This window comes from Mobula hypostoma, chromosome 2, assembly GCF_963921235.1.
Source record: "Mobula hypostoma chromosome 2, sMobHyp1.1, whole genome shotgun sequence".
NCBI lineage: Eukaryota > Metazoa > Chordata > Chondrichthyes > Myliobatiformes > Myliobatidae > Mobula > Mobula hypostoma.
Genome location: NC_086098.1, coordinates 219653032 through 219667758, shown reverse-complemented (window position 1 = coordinate 219667758; position 14727 = coordinate 219653032). Strand labels below are relative to the sequence as shown.

Genomic DNA, 14727 nt, shown 5'->3' with positions numbered 1-14727 from the left:
TTTTGAAATTAATTCTCAACACCCTCTTGCATTATGATGCAGATAACCCAATTTTAATCCATTTAGCATCCTGCCAGTTCCGCCTGTATTGTTCCAATTTTTTAAGAGCATGGAGCTCAAAGCAGAACCCTGTTCAGTTGTAATAGAACTTTGAGTTACTGAATACACTAAAATAAAGCCCACAATACCAAGTTTAGTCAACAAAACATCTCATAGTGTATGATTTGAATCTTACTTATTTACTTCTTCCTTTTTACTGCTGGGAAACAAAGTTGAGGTGGTGGATTGAGAAGTATCAGCCACTAGACGTAGAGTTATAGAGTAATACAGCATGGAAAATGTCCTCTTGGACTAAATTGTCCATGTTGACCATGTTGCTTACCAAGCTAGTCCCCTTTGCTGGCATTTGGCCCATATCCATAAGACATTGAAAAAAAATTAGGCCATTTGGCCCATTGAATCTGTTCTGCCATTCCATCATGGCCGATTAATTATCCCTGTCAATACCATTCAAAGTTCAAAGTGAATTTATTATCAAATTAGTACCCTGAGGTATATTTCCTGTGGTTATTCGTAGTAAATACAAAGAAACATGATAGGATCAATGAAAGAACTACACACTAACAAATACGAACAAACAACCAATGTGCAAAATACTACAAATTGTGCAAATACAAAACGAAAAGTAAAATCATAATAAGATTTACATCAATAAGTACTGTAATAAATATTGAGAACATGAGTTGTAGAATTGTTGAAAGTGTGGCTATGAGTTGTGGAATCAGTTTCAGTGTTGGGGTGAGTGAAGTTATCCCATCTGGTTCAGGAGCCCAATGGTTGAAGGGTAAAAACTGTTCCTAACTGAGCTGTGATGGCGCTAGACAGCAGTTTCTTAGAGCTCATCTGTGAAAACAGTTTAATTTCTACCTTTAATGTCTCTTTTTTTTTTCCATATCAAGGTGGATGGCTTGTGTCAGTGCCCTCAACTGCAGCTGTGCTTGAATTGAGGTTCTTTACAGCGATGGGTCCCGGGGCTCACCAACCAGCTGTTTTTCGAACACGATCACACCGTCGGGGTTTCGAGGGTTTGCAGCCCTGTAGACGAGCCGAAACTATACGAGAGCCGCCGACTGGGGTGTCCCGGTAAAAGACGGAATATGGGGAACAGTGGATCAGCTGTGTTGGAGATCTCTGTCCTCAGTGAATATCTCTCTCTCTCTCTCTCTCTCGTTGCTGGGGTAGAGTTTGCTGCCAATTCTCGGGTCAGAGAACTCGATAAAAGCGAGATGCCAGACGGTAACACTGCAATTTAGTGAGCTGTATTTTGTACTTTCTGGTCTCCCCTCTCGATGTGCGACACCTCTCTGCCCCTTTATTAGGGAGACATGCCTGTGGCATGTTGAATTGGTCGGGTGAACGGTTAGGTTTTCTGTGCTGCGGATCATGGTTTCTCTTGGGGACTTTGCTATTGCTTGCTTGGTGGGTGAAGGGTGCTGGTGCTTTTTTGCTGAAGTAATTAGGTGGGGTGGGGTGGGGGAGGGTTGATGCTTTGCTGCTGCTTGTGCCCGGGAGCAGGGAGAAGGGGGCTTTGGGGTTCTGGGGTTTTTACTGTCATTTATTCTTTGGAGCACTCTTTCGTTTTTGTGGATGTCTGGAAAGAGCAAGAATTTCAGGTTGTATATTGTAAAACATTTTCTGATATTAGATGGAACCACTGAACCATTGAACCTGCTGGTGTGGGACCTAAGGCTTCTTTACCTCAGTCCTGATGACAGCACTGAGAAGAGAACATGGCCCGGATGCTGGGGGTCCTTGATGGTGGATTCTGCTTTCCTGTGACAGTACTCCTTGTAGATGTGCTCAGTGGTGGTGAGGACTGGACTGTGTTCATTACCTTCTGTTGGCTTTTCCATTCAAGGGCATTGGTGTTTCCATACCAGGCTGTGATGCAACCAATCAATTTACTCTTCACCACACATCTATAGAAGTTTATTAAAGTTTTAGATGTTATGCCAAATCTTTGCAAACTTCTAAAAAGGTAGATGTGCTGCCATGCCTTCTTGGCAACGGCACTTACTTGCTGGGCTCAGGACAGATCCTTTGAAGTGATAACACTGAGGAATTTAAATTCCATTTACTGACCCTGTCCGTCTTTGATCCACTGACAAAGACTGGCTCATGGACCTCAAGTTTCCTCCTCCTGTAGTCAGTAAGCTTTTGTTTTGCTTGCATCCTACCTTCTCCCTGTAACCAGTGACATCCTTAATAATCAAGAATCTATCAACCTCTGCTTGAAAGATACCCAATGATTTGACCTCCACAGCCATCTGTGACAATGAATTCCACAGATCTACCACCCTCTGAAGCTAAAGCAACTCCTCCTCATCTCTGTTCTAAAGGATTGTCACAATCAGAATCAGGTTTAATATCACTGCCATATGTTGTTATTTTTTTGTATTGCAGCAGCAGTGCATTGCAACAGATCAAAATAAAAATTATAAATTACAATAAGAAATATATATATATAGAGAGAGAGAGAGAGAGAGCAATTAAAAAGTGAAGTTGTGTACATAGGTTCATTCTCCATTCAGAAAGCTGATGGTAGGGTGGAAGAAGTTGTTCCTAAAATGTTGAGTGTACATCTTTAGGCTCCTGTATCAGCTTCTTGATATGAATGAGAAGAGGAAGTCCTGGGTGATGGGGGTCCACAGTGACGGATACTGCCTCTTTGAAGCATTGCCTTTGAAGATAGTCATAGTCATACTTTATTGATCCCGAGGGAAATTGGTTTTCGTTACAGTTGCCCATCATTACAGTAGCAAAGATGTCATCGATGCTGGGGTGGCTAGTGTCCATGATGGAGTTGGCTGAGTTTGCAACTTTCTGTAGCTTTTTCCAATCCTGTGCACCATCCCCCTCCATACCATTCTGGTAATATTATCATTTGTGGTAATATTTCATTTTATGTGCAGAGTGTGATATATATTTTGTGGGTTCACCATGGTCTGGAGGAACGTTGTTCCGTTTGGTTGTATATACTGTATGTACAGTCAGATGACAATAAACTTGAATACCAGACAGTGATGCAACCGGTTATAATGTGCTCCATGCTACATCTGTAGAAATTTGAGAGAGACTTTGGTGACATACCAGTTCTCCTCAAACTCCTAATGAAATATAACTGCTGTCACGCCTTCTTTGTAACTGCATCAATATGTTGGACCCAGGACAGATCTTCAGGGATATTGACACCCAGGAACTTGAAACTACTCGCCCTTTCCACTTTTGATCCCTCAATGAGGACTGGTGCGTGTTCCTTTGACTTCCCCTTCCCGAAGTCCACAATCAATTCCTTGGTCTTACTGATGCTGCGTGCAAGGTTGTTGCGACACCATTCAACCGGCTGATCTAACTGACTCCTGTATGCCTTTTTGTTACCACCTGAAATTCTATCAACAGTCGTTGTGTCACCAGCAGATTTATAGATGACGTTTCAGCTGTGCCCAGCCACACAGTTGTGGGTGCAGAGAGAGTAGAGCAACAGGCTAAGCACGCATCCTTGAGGTGTGCAAGTGTTGATTGTCAGGGAGGAGGAGATACTATTTCTGATCCACATTGACTGTGGTCTTCTGGTGAGGAAATGAAGGATCCAGTTGCAGAGGGAGGTACAGAGGCCCAGGTTTCAGAGCTTGTTGATTAGTACTGAGGGTATGATTGTGTTGAATACTGAGCTGCAATCAATAAACTGCAGCCTGATGTAGGTATTCCTATTGTCCAGGTGATCCAGGATGAGTGGAGAGCCAGTGAGATTGTATCCTTATATTCTGAGGCTGTGCTCGCTGGCCTTAGAGCCCCCACTATAGGAAATTCCTGCTCTACATACACTCTATCTAGGCCTTTCACTAGCAACAGATTTCAAAAAGAGTCCCCCCTCATTCTTCTAAACTCCAGCAAGTACAGGCCCAGAGCCAGCAAACACAGCTCATATGTTAACCCTTTCCTTCCATTCCTCTAAGCCACCCCCATCCACGTAGTTATCCAAATATCTTTAGAAGTTGTTGTGCCTGCCTCAACCACTTCCTCTAGCAGCTCACCCATATTTGCACCACCCACGGCAGAAATTGCCGCTGGGGTCCATTTCAAATCATTCCCCCCCCCCAATTTAAATCTAAAATCTATAGTTTATTTAGTTCTTCTTCCCTAGGATAAAGACTACGTGCAATCACCCTATCTATGACTTCTGTAAGCTCATGCCTTGCTCAGCTTTGTTGCAAGGAATAAAGACTGACCCAGACCTCTCCCTAAGATTCAGACCCTCAGCTTCGAGCAACATCCTCAGAAAAATCTCTGTACTCATTCAAGTTTACTTGTGTCTTCACAACACCAGGGTGACCAAAACTGTACACACGATACTCCAAATGCGGTCTTACCAAACCCTGATACAAAGGATATTGTACGGTAACTTACAGTGATGTCAATACCTGCATCCAGCCACAGTTTGTCGGCTAGAAGAATAATTTTGCCTCAGACGCTGGAAAACAATGGTGGAGAACTGAAGCAGAAAGGAACCTCTCCTAGCCAGGAGTTCTCATACATGGAAACCCTCCAAACTCCACAGGTTGGTTTGTGGCTTTATGATCAGATTCGATGGAGATCAGAATAAAAATCAGAATTGGGTTCATCACTGACATTTGTCATGAAAGTTGTTGTTTTGCTGCAGCAGTACAGTACCACAAGTTACAATAAATCATTCAATCAGTAAGTCGACAGTGAATAAATAAATAGATAAATGAATGAATAAATAAGTAAATAGATAGTACAAAGGAAGAACAATGAGGTAGTGTTCATGGGTTTGTGGATCAATCGGAAATCTAATGGCAAAGGGGAAAAAGCTGTTGTTAAAACACTGAGTGTGGGTCGTCAGGCTCCTGAACCTCTTCCCAATGATAGTAATGAGCAGCGGGCATGTACGGATAGTAAGATCCAGGATTGAATCAGCAGTCACAGATACCTGTTCTTAAAGTTTCCTATCCCCTACATTCCAAACATAAACTAGACAATTGACAAAAGTGCAGGTTGATATACCTAGGTATGCTGAGGTTATTTCACTTGAACCAGTGACACATTAATTACAGGTAAATTGAGGGAGTCGAAATTGGAAGAAATTAAGCCAGAAGAACTAATAAGCTTACATAAGAAACATAAAGGCTGTAACTTTATCTACCTATCCTATTGCATGGCAATATTTGAAGAAATGGGAAATGTATCCCTGATATTGCTGGTAGCAATGTATTTTGTTTTTGTCTGATTTGTATCCCAAAGAGAACTAACAGATCGTGTGTCTCTGATGGTCTACGTAATTAGACAGATTAGAAAGGTGCTGACAGAAACAAGAGGCAACCTGCAATTAACAGTGATTGAAGGGACGTGATCCAGTTACATTGACTTCCACCGACTAGCCTGGGGGCCAGTGCACCACACAGTGTCTTCTTTACTTTTTATCAGAACCAAATGAATTCATTAGGTTTTGAATTTTTTTTTGTTAAACACTCTACTAATCAGAATTGTTACCATGCTTATAACTAATTTAGCCAAGGCTGAATTTTATTAAGATCATCATCAGATGTCTGCTAAAGAGCTTGGAATTAATAGTGCAGTCAGTGGAACACCAAACCTCAAACAGCACTGAAATACTTAAAGTAAATCAGATGTTGACTTCAGATTAAATAAGAAAAGACAGAACTTGAACATTTTGTGCTCCAAATACAAGGGAACAATATTATGGATTCAACAGCAAAGCGGAAGAAGTAACCCTGAAAGACAGGAGATGAATCACTTCAAATCTCCCTCACTTCACACAGGGACCCATCAAAAATAGACTCCTATACATACACTCATGGCCACTCTATTAGGTACACCTCTATACCTGGTCGCTAATGCAAATATCTAGTCAGCCAATTATGTGGCAGCAATTCAGTGCATAAAAGCATGCAGACAGTGGTCAAGAAGTTCATTTGTTGTTCAGACCAAACATTAGAATGAGGAAGAAACGTGATCTGAGTGACTTTGACCATGGAATGATTATTAGTGCCAGACGGGGTGGTCTGAGTATCTCAGAAACTGCTGATCTCCTGGGATTGTCACACACAACAGTCTCTAAAGTTCACAGAGAATGGTGAAAAAAAAACAAAAAAAATCCAGTGAGCCCCAGTTCTGTGGCAAAATTGAGCACACAACACATCTAACGTTGAAGTGGATGGGCTATAGCAGCATACTACCATGGACGCACACTGAATCCTGGTAGTTAAGCAACCCCAAGAAGATCAGAATGGGGAAGAAATGCCATCTAAGTGACTTTGACCATGGAATAATTGTTGGTGTCAGATGGGGTGGTTTGAGTATCTCAGAAACTGCTATTCTTCTGGGAGTTTACAGAGAATGGTGTAAAAAAAAACAAAAGTTACATGCAGTGAGTGGCAGTTCTTTGGGAGAAATCACCTTGATACCTCCTGCCGTGAGAACAGAGCATGGCCTGGATGTTGGGTTCTTTGATGATAGATGCTGCTTTCTTGTGGCAGCACTCCATGTAAATGTACACAATGGTGGGGAGGGTTTTACCTGTGATTGACAGTAATAATAAATCTGATTCTGATTCCTGGATACTTGAGACTGGCCACCAGGAAATGACCCATGTGTAGAGGGGGTAGAATGTTGTCCAGTTTATGGGATGGTCCCAGTTACTTAACAGAACCTTTGCATACCTATGCGGCAGATCAATGGCTCTGTGAACTGATGAGAATCGGGTAAATCTCAGAGTCTGAGATATTACTTTTCAACCAGTGAGAGAAAGTGTGGGTGCTGTTACGACCTGAACTGTTGTCGATAAGAGTAGCTGGCACAAATTCAACAATAATCTTTGAAAGAAAAGTTAATTAACGTCATAAGTAGGTACAAACTGCAAGTAAGCACAGCAGTGAAGCTATTAGAATCACATTGGCAGAAATTTTGGTTCAGTCCTGAATTCTGGTACTGCCTGTGTGGAGTTTGCATGTTCTCCCTGTGATCATTAAGTTTTTTTCCAGGTTGTTTTGTTCTGCTCTCCTCCTACATAAAGTCATGGAGTCATATGGTAGAGATACAGGCCCTTTGACCCAAGTGGTTTGTGCTATATATGTTGCCCAGTGAGCCAGTCTCATCTGCTCACATTTGACCCATAGACCATTCCGTGGCATGCAGGTTGGGCAGTTAATAGTGCACTGGATATCACCACGGTGTGTGAATTGGGGGTAGAATCTGTGTGAATGTGCAAATGGGAGGATAGAATCTGTGTGAATGGGGGATAGAATCTGTGAGAATGAGGGGTAGAATCTGTCTGAATGGGGGTAGTATCTGTGTGAATAAGGGGTAGAATCTGTGAGAATGGGGGGTAGTATCTGTGAATGAGGGGTAGAATCTGCATATGAGGGAGTGGAGTTGATGGGAATGTGAGAAACATAGAACATAGAACACTACATCACAGTACAGACCCTTGGACCCACAATATTGCTCTGACCCTATACCCTACTTCATGATCAATCTAGCCCTTTTCTCCTACATAGCCCAGATTTTTCTATCAACCAAGTGCTATCTAAGTTCTTCTTAAATACCCCTAATGCATTTGCTTTTACCACCACCCCTGGTGTTCCATGCACCTATCACTCGCTGCAAAAAAAAGTACCTGTTTTCCTTCAACAAATAAAAATGACCCATATGGATTTGAGTGACTGAGTTTATAAACAATGCACACTGCCTCTAATTCCATAGATAGGCCAGGTCCACATTACACTTTCAACAGGATCTGGTTAGCTGTGCTTTACAGACTCCAGATTCCTGGGTAAAATCATTTCAGTAGCACCCTGGTATGCAGGTACGCAGAATACTTGGGAGGGAAAAGTTTCTGTTTTATCACCCTTCCAGCCTTGCACCCATGAATGCATTAAGTATCAACTATATAAAAAAAAACTTCCACTCTTAAAGTAAAATAAAACTGTGCATGTGTCCACAAGGAAAATTAGAACAAGTTGGGTTGTGGTATCCAGTTCAAACCATAGAAAGTTTACAAGCTGCCAAACACTGCCTAAGCAAATCAGGGTTAGGAGTTCCTACCCTGTGACTGTGGTGGATGCTGAACTGCTGATTGGTCTTAGTAAGAACCACCAGCACATTACATGCAATTCTGTGGTAACCTGAGGTTCACACAACCAAGGGATAGTCAGAAAAGTAGTTAAATCTATCAAGGAGCTAAAGGCAACTGGCTGAGTGAAAGGTGCATTGAAATGTCATGATAAGGCAGGTACTTAAATTGGCAAAAAAATCTTGTCTCCATCCAGGAGAGTTAGGAAAATTTCTCTTGGCTTAAGTCTTCCCAAGCTCATCTGCCAAGTTGTTTTACACAGTGACTGGTGGGTGCTTGGAATATGTTGCCTGGGGGATGGTGGAAGCGGATACAATAAAGGCATTCAAGAGGCTCTTAGACTGGCAGATGAATGTGCAGAGAATGGAGGTAGAAGGGTGTAGTTTAAGCTGTTTAATTAGTTTGACACAACATTGTGAGCTGAATTATATTTTCCTGTACAAGGTTCTGTCCCATGTTCATAGAATTTAGGACTGCTACAAGACTGGATGCCAACCAAGCAGTCTGACAGTGCTGAGTCAGTGCAATGTCTGAAATGGAAAGGAACATGTGGATAGCCTAGCTGACCCCATGACTTTAATACAATGTGTAGATAGATGAGAAGGGAAATTATCGTTTGTGGAAATGGAAGTTAACAAAAAGAAAATGGGGTAAGATTCCATTCCTGAAGATCTCTGACTACAAGCTCAGTCACATGAAATTGGCCACACATGATAGATATTGGGAGAAGATAGTGTTGTCATATTAGATGGTGCATAGAGATTAGAGATGTAAGGTAACCTGTGTACCATAGTCACAGTTAGAATCTGTGATCTTGAATTGTTCCAGTTTAGTTATGCAAATAAAATAATTTTTGACAATGCATGTGAAGCTTTTGACCTGTATACCAATATACATGAATGAGTGAACGTGCTTTGATAGGAAGAGATCCTGGTGGTTATCTCTGTTCTAGCTTGGGAATGTGTCTGTTCATCATTGGGAATAGCTCTTGCGGTCAATACCATTATAGCAATGGTGGAATGGGCATGAATAAGACCTCATGACGTAGGAGCAGAATTAGGCTAATTGGACCATCAAGTCTCCTCTGTCATCCCATCATGGTGGATTTATTACCCATCTCCACCCCATTCTCCTACCTTCTCCCCCCTTCTCCCCATAATATTTGACACTCTTACAATACTACTCTTCCAACAGGACACTTACATTGGTATACATTTCCTCATGGTATATTAATTAAGGAATCAGTCTGGTTAAGCAAAATGTCTCTAAACATTGAAGAAATGGATCAAACATTACTAACTCACTTAACATTTTTCTTTCCACTGGAAATGCCTGTGTAGTTCCAACATTTTTTGTGTTTACTTCTGTTTGATTACTTTTTTAATGGGTTACTTGTTGCTTCATTAGGAAGATGTACACTCAGTGGCCAGTTTATTAGGTACACATGTACACCTGCTTGTTAATTCGAATATCTAAATAGCCAGTCATGTGGCAACAATTCAATGCATAAAAACATGTAGACATGGATAAGCTTGTTGTTGAGACCAAACATCAGAATGGAGAAGAAACGTGATCTTAAGAGACTTTGACCGTGGAATGATTGTTGGTGCCTGACGGGCTGGGGGTTTGAGTGCGTCAGGAACTGCTGATCTCCTGGGATTTACATGCAAGCAACAGTCTCTGGAGTTTACAAAGAATGGTGCAAAAAAAACACAAAATAAAAAATCAGTGAGCGGCAATTCTGTGGACAAAAAAATATGCCTTTTTAATGAGAGAGGTCAGAAGAGAATGGCCGGACTGCTTCCAGCTGTCAGGGAGGTAACAATAGTGTGCAGAAGAGTATTTCTGAATGCTCAGCCGGTTGAACTTTGAAGTGGATGGTTTCAGTAGCAGACCACAAACTAATAAAGCGGCCACTGAGTTTATACGCCACCGACAGCCCTACTTGTGCGAACTCTGCCTGGCCACTTCTTGACCTGCGCAGTCTGGGATGCTCCTTCAGCAATATCAATAATCACTGGCAAACCCGATTGGTTAATGACGACAGGATTCCTTCGATAAAGGAAATTATTGAATCATTTTGACCCAAGATCTTTTAACTTTTGCATGTGCTAGCCTTCTTATTTGCAGATGTCTGAAACACAGCTAACCTTCTGAAGTGTTCGGCACCGCCAGGGGCTGCTTTTCCGCCTGGTGCAAGACAAAACGATACAACTTTGAGAAGAAACCTCTGCTTAGTTTATTAGGCAAAATATAAATTATTTATATCCCAATGTTTATTTACAGTTTTATTTTGTACAAACACCTTTTTAATATAAAACATATAAACCTTGACAGAAAACGCCCTCTGATTTATTTTGCAAACTCCGCTTTTGGTTATAAAATCACTATTACCACAGTCAACTGGAAAAGGCGAGTGATGGGCCGGTAATAGGATTTGCTCCAGTCATTACTTAAGATGGTTAAAATGAGAAGAGGCTGTTGTAATTTTGTAAGGGTGCTCTAATAACCAAGAGTAAAGTATCTGAAGTGAGGCAAACCTATTTGCACCCACATTCACTGAACACAGGGTACCCATCACAACTTTTTTTTTATCGGCTCTTTTAAGAAATGGGATTCCTGTCCTATACACAACGGAAATACATTTCTATATCACCGAAATAATTTGTTTCAATCATCTCAACCACGGATTTAATATGCAAGTTTAATGGATAATTGAATTCGAGGATGAATTCATATGCACGTGCACACTTCTAATAACTCAATTTTTGGCTCATTGGTTCTTACTCCTTAAAAGCTTCCGTGTCGGTAAATTAGAATCGCTCTTTTTATGTTTGGGGTGAGGGGAAGCCCAAGAAATCTAAGCACCTGGAGATAATTTTCAAGCAGGCAGGTTTTATAATCGTTTCAGTGCCCTCTCTTACATTTTCATAAAGACCAAGCTGGCGTAATTTAACGCTGATCAAAGGCTATCGAGATGAGTTTACATTTTTAAAATCCCTTCGCTCATCCTGGACAACGAAAACCTAAGTACAAACAGCCTCTGTAGTGGAGTAAAACGATATCGAGCATGTTAGCCTCCTTTGATTTGAATGTGATTGAACAGATTTCATTAGAGCTGGGAATTAGCTGGAACGTATCAAGATAAATTTGGAACGTTACATACATCGCCTGATAGTTAAACCTTCAAGTGAATGTAGGCAATCTACTGCCCTCTTGCATCGGGTTACTAGTTTAACCAGATCACTGCGTGCGTTTGCACCATGCAATAATATCCAGCCGTTTGTGTTTGATGTGTAGACCAAGAGAAGGATCAGTTTGGGAACTAGCTATACACATATGGACTATTTATAATATTGATACATCTTTAGCTAAAATGCCCTCTATGTCCAGCTGTGTGGCTTTGTGCGTTTAGCAGTGTGAAGGGAATGGTCAAAGGTTGACCTTTACTAAAGAAAAATCAGCTGTGTTAATTGTCGAGGGTTGTAGTAAAAACGCGATAATTGCTATAAATTAATCCCCTGGGCCACCGCCCACTTCCTTTAACCCACGGCTACTGAGGAACTGTGTGGGTTCACGCTCATTCGCACAACTGACAGGCGTAATTGTCCTGGTGAGAGGTCCCCAGGCCGGGTGGAAGTGCAGAGTTTCGGGAATTCATTACACCGACAAAGCTTCCCCTGGTTCGGATTTCGAGTTGCATTCGCCCCTTGCTCATTGGTCAGGACCTACAAGTTCTCTCTCAGACTCCCTCCTGCAATGGTTGTTTAGCAAGAGCTGCCCCTCAGCAAAGCAGGCGCCAGCCCAGATCCTATAGTGACCGACGGCGGCCGGAGGTACCGGCTGGTCGCTGCTTACAGCGAGCCGATGGCCTTTCCCATGGTCTGAAGTAGCAGTTTCCGCAAGAGACCATATCTTGGGTTTGAGAGTTGCAGTGTCCTCTCTGGGTCTAGTGCTGACCGATACCTTTGCACCGACTTCCTCCTCAGTTGCGCTCAATTCCGATTTCCTCATCTCAGTTGGCTCCAAGTTTGTTGGTCTCAACCCGTTATCTCCGTCCTTGTTGCAGTCTGTGGCACCCTTGCCCAGCGCCCTGTTTTCACAACCAGTGGAAGATGGCTCCAGTCCACCTTTACATGGTTTCCCATCCTTTCCCTTGTTCAAATCCTCTTTCTTATCATCTTCGTCGTCGCTCTCGCTATCCTCCTCGTCCGATTTGGTTTTGGGCACCCACGTCATTTTATTCTCCTTCTTTAGTCGCCTCCTGGCGTTGGCGAACCAGGTGGAGACCTGGGTCAGGGTCATCTTGGTGACGATGGCCAGCATGATTTTTTCCCCTTTGGTTGGGTACGGATTCTTCAGGTGCTCGTTGAGCCACGCCTTCAGGGTACTGGTGCTCTCTCGGGTGGCGTTCTTGACTCGCCCCGCGTCCCCGTGCGCCAGCGGCCGGTAGGGAGAGTACAGAGCGCCGGCCGGAGCAAAACTGGCCTGGGAATAGACGCCGCCTGCCTTCAAATCGTAGTGTGAAGCCTGAAGTCAGAAAGAAACGAATGTCACACACAATGCTCATCTATGCAAACTTACAGAATTTTAACACATCTGCAATATCAGAAAAAACAATCTAATGTATCATGAAGTTATTTTGTTTACTACCACACTTTTCTATTAATTGTCATTTCTGTAATTATTCGTAACTTAAGATACAGTGTTCATGATATCATAGTACAATACCGTCTAATGAAGCGGATAAATACTGAACATTATTTATATATCAAATATTATTTCAACACTTCTAAGAATTTATACGCGCACTACCAGTATGAGCGCGACGTAAAGAAAATATTAAAGGCACTTATACCTAATCATGTTGAGATTGTTTTGTTTGTAACTCCATATTTTAATTATTTTATCCCTCTCTAATGGAAAGTGTTGCGTGAATTCGTGTTTTGCACCGCGAGGAGCAAGTTTGCGAACTTTCCATCTGACGGGTTGAAGTAAATCAAACGCATTTAAAACCTGAAGCCAGAAGTCTAGCGCTGTATCTGGCAGCGGGCATGGAGTGGGAGCGCTCGGGAAAAGAGCGCTCCCCGTCCAACTGAAGCAAGTCGACCTGCACTCTCAGCGCGCCAGCGTCCGAGTGACGGGTTGCACACAGTCGCTTCTTACATCAGTGCACGTCTGGGGAAAAGGGGCAGATGCATGCGTTATGGGAATTAGAACGAATCGATGGAACGCGTCGGAATATTTCACTTACATTTTGGCAGTTAACACACTGAATTTTGAAAACTATTTTTCAAACGTGTGAAACCAAAATATTCAATTTAATATTTCTGTAGGCAACCCCTGTTGCAAATCAACCGTATCATTCTGTCTTATATCAAATATTTATATTAACAGTAAGGTGTTATTAAACCAGGTTGGCTATTGCATCAAATCGTTTGTAATCCATCTAGTTTCGCGGTATTTAATTATGAGAAAACCATCTCATCCAGCGCTTATCTCGATGTGAGGTTATTAACGTAATCGCCGTAGCGAGTGATGCCAAAACTCTAAGTATTGTGAAGATTAAGTTCAACACACAGCCTTCGGGTGTTAACACCCGCGGGTGGACAGATGTGACCCCGGTGTGGTCAGTAACTTTCACCGAGGAAGGTGTCCGGCCAGGTGAAGAGGAGATTCGCTATGCATCTCCAAATCTCGCTAGGTAACGCCTTTTACAAATTCCAGAACTTCAAACGAAAGGCAAATGAGAAAAAAAAATCAAAAGCACCATCCTTACCAGATGAGGGAGATGCCTGAGATCGGGATACGGCTGCAGGCTGTATCCGTGTGGAATGGGATAGGTGCCGGGGTGGCGAGCTAGGAGAGCGTGGAGAGGCGGGGGGACCCCCAGACTGAGCGCGGCTCCGGGCGAGCCCAGCATCGCCGCCCGCCTCTCCACAAACACCGCCTGCAGACCGGTCATCGCCGACCCCTTGCCGGCCGTGACCACGTCTCCGTATCCCAGCTGAGGCACTGCCATGATGCGGTTCAGCCTAAAAAACACTGCCAAACTAATCCACCTTCTGTCTCTATATAACCCTCTCTGTCCACTGCGCTGGAGAGGGCTGGCGTGATTGACGGGAGCCCTGTAAATGATATTTACATACGATTAGCGAGATTTAACCATTGGCCGGCCAAAGTCTCAATAAGAGAATATTGGATTCATTCTAGCTTTCGTGTTTTTAAAGATGGGGTGACGAAAATAAAGCAGAGACGAACGCTGTATGTTAGTTTAGAATAACAGTTTATCTGTAAATGTAACACGATATTCTGCATTCTGTTTCTTTAAACTACCTCGATGTGTGGCATGACTTGTAAGGATGACACTCGAAATAAAAGCTTTTCACTGTGTCTCACTACGTGTAACAATAACAAACAGATATAAAATTAATCTTTCTGATTCGAAGGATTTAAGCTGTCTTAAGGGCATCAATGAAGAACATTCCATGCGAAGTTTCGGAACGCCTCGAAATTATGAAAAGCATATTCCCCTCCATAGATGCTGCCCGACC

General features: G+C 42.6%; 1 protein-coding gene across 1 annotated transcript; it reads right to left on the bottom strand.

The window, feature by feature from the left end:
* Positions 1 to 10419: 10419 nt before the first annotated feature.
* LOC134357891 (iroquois-class homeodomain protein irx-1-A-like) lies at positions 10420 to 14200 on the bottom strand. The gene is made up of 2 exons (XM_063069641.1): positions 13953 to 14200; positions 10420 to 12703 (listed from the first exon to the last, which is right to left on the bottom strand). Exons 1-2 carry the CDS (start codon positions 14193 to 14195, stop codon positions 11888 to 11890), a joined length of 1059 nt encoding a protein of 352 aa, XP_062925711.1. The 5' UTR covers positions 14196 to 14200; the 3' UTR covers positions 10420 to 11887.
* Positions 14201 to 14727: the final 527 nt, after the last annotated feature.

Coding starts and splice junctions, on each gene's coding strand:
- LOC134357891 (XM_063069641.1), bottom strand. CDS start 14,195: ATGGCAGTGCCTCAGCTGGGATACGGAGACGTGGTCACGGCCGGCAAG. Junction 12,704..13,952: donor TCAGGCATCTCCCTCATCTG/GTAAGGATGGTG, acceptor TTCTGACTTCAG/GCTTCACACTACGATTTGAA.